The sequence below is a fragment of the Echiichthys vipera genome (assembly GCF_963691815.1).
Source record: "Echiichthys vipera genome assembly, chromosome: 7".
Lineage (NCBI taxonomy): Eukaryota > Metazoa > Chordata > Actinopteri > Perciformes > Trachinidae > Echiichthys > Echiichthys vipera.
This window is the reverse complement of record NC_139832.1, coordinates 21,729,841-21,738,114: the sequence shown is the minus strand read 5'-3', so window position 1 is coordinate 21,738,114 and position 8,274 is coordinate 21,729,841. Positions and strand designations below refer to the sequence as shown.

The window sequence follows — 8,274 nt, the reverse complement described above, 5'->3', positions numbered from 1 at the left end:
TGTCAAGTAGAGTTTTCCACTCATTCTCAGTACTCTCAGTACAAAATGACACGATATATTGCCTCTTAAATACTGCATTAATCTACGGTATGCATACACTCTCAGTAACATATATACAAACTTTTTCATATGTAAACACAATCCCTATACTCTTGTGCTTTGGTCTATTCCTGAATCATAAATGGCAATAAATCCTGGGGCTAACTTGCTTTAATAGCCTGGCTTAGATGTTGCATATTTTCAGTGTTGCACCTAAATCAACAGAAAACCCAAGATAGAGAGGTTCGGTGAAGGTGGTCTCGATTTGGTGCAGCCATGTCAAACTGTCAGAGTCAGAAACACTGAAGAAGTCCAGTGTTCCTGCTTCGTAATCGAGTTGTATCCCCACTCTGCGTGAGTCAACCGGACGAATCTGGCCTTTGTGAAGTTTATTGTGCCAAAACGTGCAGCCGGACGAAGAGCAGGTTAATTTCCAGGAGAGCTCATTGTGGCCAAAAGAGCAACCATTCCCTGAACCCTTTCTTTCTATGCCTTTGTACGACGCGGCCAAATCGACAATGCCACCGTCCCACTCCACCTCCCAGTAGTGGCTGCACTGTAGGATGTTTTTGCACAAAGCCTGGTGATAGAAGGTGAATCTGTCGGGGTGATCAGGATGAGCCTGATCCCTGTCATCCCATGATATCTCTCTGTTTCTGGCAGACAAGCAAAGATATGCAGCTACTGTGTTGGGGTCCACCTCCACTGTGGAGTCTGCAGGGAAAGATGAAACACTTGTTAACCCGGGGAAGCTTTCGTGTACTGTATGTTTGGGATTTATGCTAAGTGAATTATAATCATGCTTACTCTTATATTTTCTCAGAAGATATCGCCTTGATGTTGTTTCCTCAGGCAGCCATGGCATTTTAATCACAATGATGAAAAGAAAAAACGCTGATCATGCAGTCTATGCAATAGCAGGAAATATAATGAGCAGACCAGACTTCATTAGTTTAGAGATCCAAACAGTTCACACGTACACAGACTTCTTTCAGAATGACTGAATAATTCTTTCTTTTCTTCATGGCATATGTTTTTCAGTTTATCTCTCTGTGCAGTGACAAACTCTGGCAGCATGTCAGGGCTTTCATGTGAGTCTGTGAACACAGGGAGCTCACCCAGGGAGTAACCCTGCACAGGGCAAAAAGATGCAACATGTGATTAAAGAAAAGCAAACATTTAAAATTTTGCGACAAATTTTCATCGTCATCACCTGCAGAAACTGAATGGGGTCCTCTGTTAGTGAAACCTGGTCGAGTTCACCCTCTCTCCTCCTCAGCTCTGGCACTTCCCGCTGCAGTGGCCCGAGGCGACTGTTGGTCCAGTCCACTCCAGCCTTTTCTACTTCTCCAACTTTTTCTCTCATCTCTGAGCGCTTGTTCTACACTGAGCGGACAAATAAACGGGTGATTTCCACGCACAGCTGCTCAACGTCATCACACGCCACCCATGCAGCATCCTTATAGGAAGGAGATCAAAAGCTAGGAGATCAAAAGCCAAAACGGTTAGGAATCACGGATCACTCCAATCATTTACGTTTCCTGCTGGTGTCTAAGTCTGCGTGTCAGTCCGGTTTTCTTCAATTGATTTCCAGAATTGATTTCAGTGTCTGAGGCTCAATATTCTCAGAATTGTGTTACACTCTGCCATCAAACACTGTAGGTCCACAGAGAGAAGTAAAATTCCCCTACAAGACATAAGTGTTGTTGCCGGACATAGTTTACACCCACATCCTTTTCCTCTTTTCTAAAAGATCTAAGCACCTTGATCATCTGGTATCAACATTTTGAAAATAAAGAAATGTATTAATAAATAATAGAAAATGTTCTCATGTTTGCACTCACTCTGCAGCCCCCATCAGCGCCGCGACCTTCCCCTCTGAATTCAGCACTCCGTCTGCAATTTCCTGTTTAGTCTACTCTAGATATCTCTATTGAAACACAAATCCAGGAGCTTCTCAGAATTTCAGTGACATTAAAAGGACGGGCAACAAATTACTTCAATATGGGGCTGAACTGAATTACCTGCATTTCACGCTTTTCTGCTGCCAATGGCACAATGTCATGGCCTTTGTGCTCGTCCATCATACAGAGCAGGCATATGAAGTGCTGATCAGTGGGGCAGAAAATCTCAGAAGTTTGTCATGACAGCCACAGAGGCTTTCTTTGATCCTTGCAGAGGCTTTAATCAGATTGTGTTTTTTTAACGGTGGGACCTCAAAGTGAGGCTTCAGATGAGTGTCACAGTAAGAGGTCAAACACACAAGACAGAACATGCAAGCTTTTCTTTTTCTCCCTGTACAAGCGTCACATTGCACATCACCAGGCATAGCAAAGGTGTGAGCGGCAGCACCACTACCACCACCACCACCATTTTGACTGTTTTTCTTCTTATATTCCTCCAACAGGGCAGCCAGAAGTGTGTTCCTCCTCAGAACAGGCCTCCGGTGGAAAGTCTGCCTGCACTGAGGGCAGCTGTAACTCATTCCTTTGTTATCATATACATCCCAGACAGTGTTGATGCATTTCATACAGTAAATGTGTCCACAGGCCGTCGTCACAGGATGATCCAGTAACTGTATACAGATGGAGCAGTCGAACAACTCCTGACTGTAAGCCATTTTCTCCCGCTCTGCATGCAAGAGTTACTTTCATTTTAAAAGGACTCATTCCAAAGGAGTGGCTTGTTGGCAGCCATACACCCATATGCTGAACAGTCTCTGAGTGTCAGTGTAGAACAAAGCACATGACCCCAGTACTATCCACCACTATCGGATCAAACATTAACTACAAGCGGAGGTTCAAACTCTCCTTGAGTCAAAGTACTCAACTGAATTTGATACTTTTTCACAATCACAATCACACATGAGAGTACTTGCTTTAAAAAAATGCTGAGAAAAGAGTGGTTCTAATCAATATTTCCACATTTATATCATTTATAATGATTAATATATAGTCATTTAACACATTCAATGACTATAAATACAGCAATGGGCTTTTACATTAACAGAAAATGATCTGACTGCAGTGGTGGAAGAGGTACTCAGAGCTTTTATTTAAGTAAAAGTATTAATACCACACTGTAGAAATACAGGTAAAACCCTGCATTCATAATGTTACTTAGTAAAGGCCCAAAAGTATTAGCATCAAAATTGTACTTTAAGTACAAAAAGTAAAAGTAATCATTTTGCAAAATGGCCCATTTCAGAATATTAGATTATACTTATTGATAGATGAATGTAAATATCACTTTAATGTTGCCGCTGATGAAGGTAGGGCCTATTTATTTACTTTATATAATGTGTAGCTTAATCTATAACAATACATGTTATTTAATTTGTCAATCATTCAATTCAATTCAATTCAATAAACTTTATTTGTCCCCGGGGGGCAATTCAGGGCACACAGAGCAGCAAATAACGACAGTGCAATTATACAAAAACATTTTAACCTAACAACAAGAATAAAGTGTAAGAGAAGAGTAAGTGTCAGGATGTTAGTGTGTTAGTACAGGTTAGATACAGAGAACATCGTCGGCGTGAGATGTAGAAAGACATGTGTGTATCAGGTGTAAGCAGACATGTGAACGGGTGTATAAGATGTAAACAATGTAAACATGCAGTAGACTGTTGAAACAGGTATGAACACAACTGTAGTGCATAAAAGATATAAGTGGACAGTGATCGGATTCAGATGGGGTCAGACATGATACATGTGTGTAATGAGCAGACGAAAACAGAACTATAGTGCAGTAATAGAGTATAAATATAATATATAACTATAAGCTAGATAATAAAGTGATAGTGGTGCATGGCAGGAAAACAGCAGTCTAAGTATATGCTAGCTCTGTGTAACAGATGAATACTGAATCATCTATATACTATCTAAATACTGATCATATTTTGTATTGATAATCAGAATCGGTAAAGTAACTAGTAACTAAAGTTACCAAATAAATGTAGTAAAAAGTACAATATTTACTTTGAAATGCAGTGGAGTAGAAGTATAAAGTAGCATGAAATGGAAGTACCATAATATTGTACTTTCCACCACTGTCTGACTGCAGTCCTCTTCAGCTCCACAGAGCTTTTTAGTGCCTTTCAGCTGATTATTTTATAATGGCCCAAAACTTGACTCTTTTGGTCCACATGGTTCAGATATTTCTCTCAGGAATGGGTGGAGACCTAGTCTGGCTTTCCAGATATACAGTGCGGTGATAAAGCCTTCCATTCTGTGGTGAAACATGAGCTAATTCACGCTAACGTTGGCAGGCTACTTGTCTGCTAGGTGTGTAATAAGGCAACTGTTAGCTAACTTAAAATTGAAGGCCTGTGTCCACATCACATTTTTCTTCATCACTTCATCACAGAGCTTTGAGTCACAGTCTGTGGGTTTCGTTTCCATGACAATAACATTAAAGTTAGCTAGGTAGCGAGCTTAAAGCTACGTTAACAGAGGGTTAACTACAGAAGACGCTTTGTTTCCTTTTTCTACAAACAAAATCATCATGGCCAATACAAATGTTGCCATAAACTTTTATTCGAATTGACAAAACAGATACATGTTATCAAAAATTACAAAGCTGGCAAACCAGTAGTAATGACATGCTCGGTCTGACTTCTCATTAATGAAACTTGTTTGTATTTAATGAATTCTTCTTACTAACTCTTTAACATTCATGAGCAAAGTCTCAAATCTGTGTCGTTATCATCTTCAGCTTTTTCCTGGCAAAAATGTTTTAAAGAACACAAACAAATAATGTGCATTGACAAAAAAAAACAACAACATTATTTTTTAAATGAACACTTCTTAGCAGAGTGCACAAAGAATAAACATACTGCGATACTGATGCTTCACTAAAGCAACCTTGACAGTGGATGCCCTTTACTTTGGTGACATTATCCTAGCTGAGGCCCCTCTGGAGACCATGAGCCCAGGGTACAGAGGGTGGGAGAACGGGGTGTGAACTCTGTGAAGGAGCATCATTTGATCAATATCAGACACGCTGTAGAAGGACAGCGTCCCTGCCTTATGGTTGAGATACACTCCTACAGTAGAGGAGCAGGCGGTGGATATTTTGGTTTTGATTCCACCGTGCCAAAAGGTGCAACCAGAATTTGAAACTGAAATGCACCAGGACTGATCTGTGTGTCCAAAGCCATATTCATCCAGCTCTGTCCCTTTATAGCACACAGCAACCTCAACCCTGGGCCCTCGCCACTCAACCTCCCAGTAGCAGGCTCCAGATAAACCTTCAGCGCACAACACTTGATCATACTTGGTGAACCTCTCAGGGTGATGTGGATACTTCTGGGCCTTTTTAATCCAGGTTACTTTGCTGTTTCCCTCAGAGAGCAAAAGGTTTTCAAATACTGTGTTGGGATCCAAACTGAGGTGGCAGGAATCTGAAATATAGAAGTTAATTTAATTCAGTGAGGCGTGACGTACATTGGAAGGAAAGCTCAGTGGCCAATTCAAAAATATGAATGACTCACAAAGGGAGAACTCCTGTCTTGTCTCAGGATCAGGATCAGATTCAACTAAAAACAGAAAAAACATGAACATTTTCATCAACGTACTATTTTTACAATATCACATAATTGCAGCAGATTATTTCAATGACTCTTCCTTACTTGTTGCAGATATTTCTGCAATAGCTTTGGCCATGTTCTCCACTTTGTCTCTCACATTAGAAATAGCCTTTGTCACAAAGTCAAAAGATGTGTGTAGATGGATGTTGAAATCAGAGGACGCGTCCGGTTCTGGACAGTCAAAAACGGATTGGCAGCTCTGGAAACGTGTGGAAAGAGAAACACAATATGAAGTATAGCCCTAATCACTGAGTAATCAATCCATTTGCTTTTCTGTGTACCTGAAGGAAATGAATGTGATCTTCAGTGAGTGACAGCTGCTTCAGTTCGTCCTCTCCCTTTCTCAGCTCCGAGATGTCCATCTCCAGCCGATCCACAAGCGCCTCAGCTCGGCTCATCGCAGCCTTCTCTTGAACTCTGATCATTTCTTTCAAAGCACAACGACTTTTATCTGCCATTTTGACAATTTCAGCATAGGCCTTCTCATTTTGATCATCTGCTGCATCTCCAGAACACTGACGGATGAATAATGGCAGTTATTTTAAAGGGGTTACAGGACACATTAAATGCATTTAAAGCCCCTTTCACATGTATCACCCGGCGGAGCTGTTTGTAATAACATTTACTCTGCCAGCTCCCTATTACACTCCAATTGAACCCAAAGTGTGAGAATTCACAGCGTGTGAGAGGGCGTGTTGAATATATTTCTATAATGCGCCTTTTGCTAAACCGGGAGAAAACCAACAGCCAAGGATGATTTACACAAAGATGACAACAAAAATGTCTAACTGACAATGATATTCAGTAACTTCTAACCAAATGAAGATATGGCTATGTGACCACGCTGTGATCCATGCCATGTCCTGCCTCCCACCCCTCGCCTAAGCCAAAGGGAGTATTTCCAGTAAGTGAGAATTGCTGTATTACATGTCTAAAAGGGACCTTAGTTGTCAGACATTGTCCTGGGTTTATATGAGAAAACAGCTATCCTTTTCATATGATAAGTTTGTTCGGTTTAGGCGAGGGGTGGCACCTGGGTTGAGCATGCAGGAGGCAGGAAATGTCGTGGATTACACCTCAGTCTTGTAGCCGGTTCTTAATTTTTTTTAATCGTTCCTTGAATTTGTTAGACGATTTTGTCGCTGGCCCTTATCAACAAAAGTTCCTGAATCTTGCTGTCTCACCAGTATCTACTGTAGACCTTTTTGTTGCTGTCTCTGTGTAAATCCCACTTCTTCTTCACTCTTGGATGTTTGTTTTCCAGTTTCCTGCCAGCTGCATGAAAGACGTGTCACCGACAGGCCCTCACTCACTGTGAACTCTTACACTTTGGGCTCAATTGCACATTACTCTGTTCATCCAACTGATTCAGCATTTGCATTCTCATACAGCTCCAGCGGGCAATGTACTGTAACGGCAACTCACCTTCAGTGCCTTCCTTTTCAAGTCACCTTCAGTGCTTTCCTTTTCAAGTCACCTTCAGTGCTTTCCTTTTAAACTCACCTTCAGTGCTGTCATTTTAAACTCACCTTCAGTGCTGTCATTTTAAACTCACCTTCAGTGCTGTCATTTTAAACTCACCTTCAGTGCTGTCATTTTCTGTCTCAGCTGCCGCAGCTGCTTCTCTTTCTCCTGTATTCCGTGCTGGTATCTTTGTTTTTTCTTTCCAAATTGTTTCTGAAAATAAAACCAGATTTGGTGCAAATCTATATTGTTACACCTAACAGACATAAGCCACATACATTTACTGTACAGATATTCATATTTTCACAGCTATTATAGGAAGATTGCAACAGCCCCAACTGTGGCCCAAAAATACTAATTCTTACTTGTTTCTCTTTCCTCTCTGCTGCAGCCGAGACAGTGTCATGACCTTTGTGCTCATCCATAACACAGAGCAGGCAAATGCACTGGCCATCGCTTCGACAATAGACTTCGAGCAGCTTGTCATGCTTAGAGCAGATCTTCTCTAGTATGGAGGCAGAGACTTCCATGAGTTTGTGCTTTTTGAAGGCTGCAGACACATAATGTGGCTCCAGGTGAGTGGCGCAGTAAGAAGCCAGACACACCAGGCAATACTTGACAGCTTTCAGCTTCTTCACGGTGCAGAAATCACACTCCACGTCCTGCAGGCTGACTTCATCCTTCACAGGAGGGCTGGGTTGTTGTTGTTGTGCCCCTGACATTTTCCCAGCCAAATCTGCCAGTACCGTGTTCTTGTTCAACACAGGTCTGGGGATGTACCTGTGTCTGCACTGGGGACAGCTGTAAACACCACGGTGGTCCTCCTGGTCCCAGTATCCATTCACACAGTCCATACAGTAGCTGTGGCCACACTGAAGAGTCACTGGGTGTTTCAGTATATCCAAGCATACCGAGCAGGATAAAGGATCGGGCTCTTTGCTCTCTGCCATCTTTAACACAACACTCTCTTTAACTTTCGTTTTCTGTGAAACCAGAAGTGGCTCTAGGCAGTGAGTGGGGTTAATCTCGCGCTTTCTCTAGTGTGGAAAGTACCGCGAGTGTCCCAAAAATGTACTTTTACTCCACAAATTAATCTGACAGAACTGCTTACAAAAAAACTTTTTTAATGTCTTATTAGTCTATGTACACAATATTATTCAGCGTGGCTCCCCTTTATGATC

General features: G+C 41.7%; 1 protein-coding gene and 1 pseudogene across 2 annotated transcripts; both read right to left on the bottom strand.

Moving 5' to 3' along the window:
- Nucleotides 1-223: 223 nt before the first annotated feature.
- On the bottom strand, nt 224-2,659 carry LOC310949453 (E3 ubiquitin/ISG15 ligase TRIM25-like; annotated as a pseudogene). The gene is made up of 4 exons: nt 2,064-2,659; nt 1,253-1,498; nt 1,158-1,170; nt 224-753 (listed from the first exon to the last, which is right to left on the bottom strand). The product of its transcript is annotated as an E3 ubiquitin/ISG15 ligase TRIM25-like (transcript).
- Nucleotides 2,660-4,865: 2,206 nt separating this feature from the next.
- On the bottom strand, nt 4,866-8,043 carry LOC310949417 (E3 ubiquitin/ISG15 ligase TRIM25-like; the record flags this gene model as incomplete). The annotated part of the gene is made up of 6 exons (XM_083916878.1): nt 4,866-5,443; nt 5,534-5,578; nt 5,672-5,828; nt 5,911-6,144; nt 7,211-7,306; nt 7,459-8,043. The coding sequence occupies 6 exons, from the start codon at nt 8,041-8,043 to the stop codon at nt 4,923-4,925; spliced, it is 1,638 nt and encodes a 545-aa protein (XP_083773004.1). The 3' UTR covers nt 4,866-4,922.
- Nucleotides 8,044-8,274: the final 231 nt, after the last annotated feature.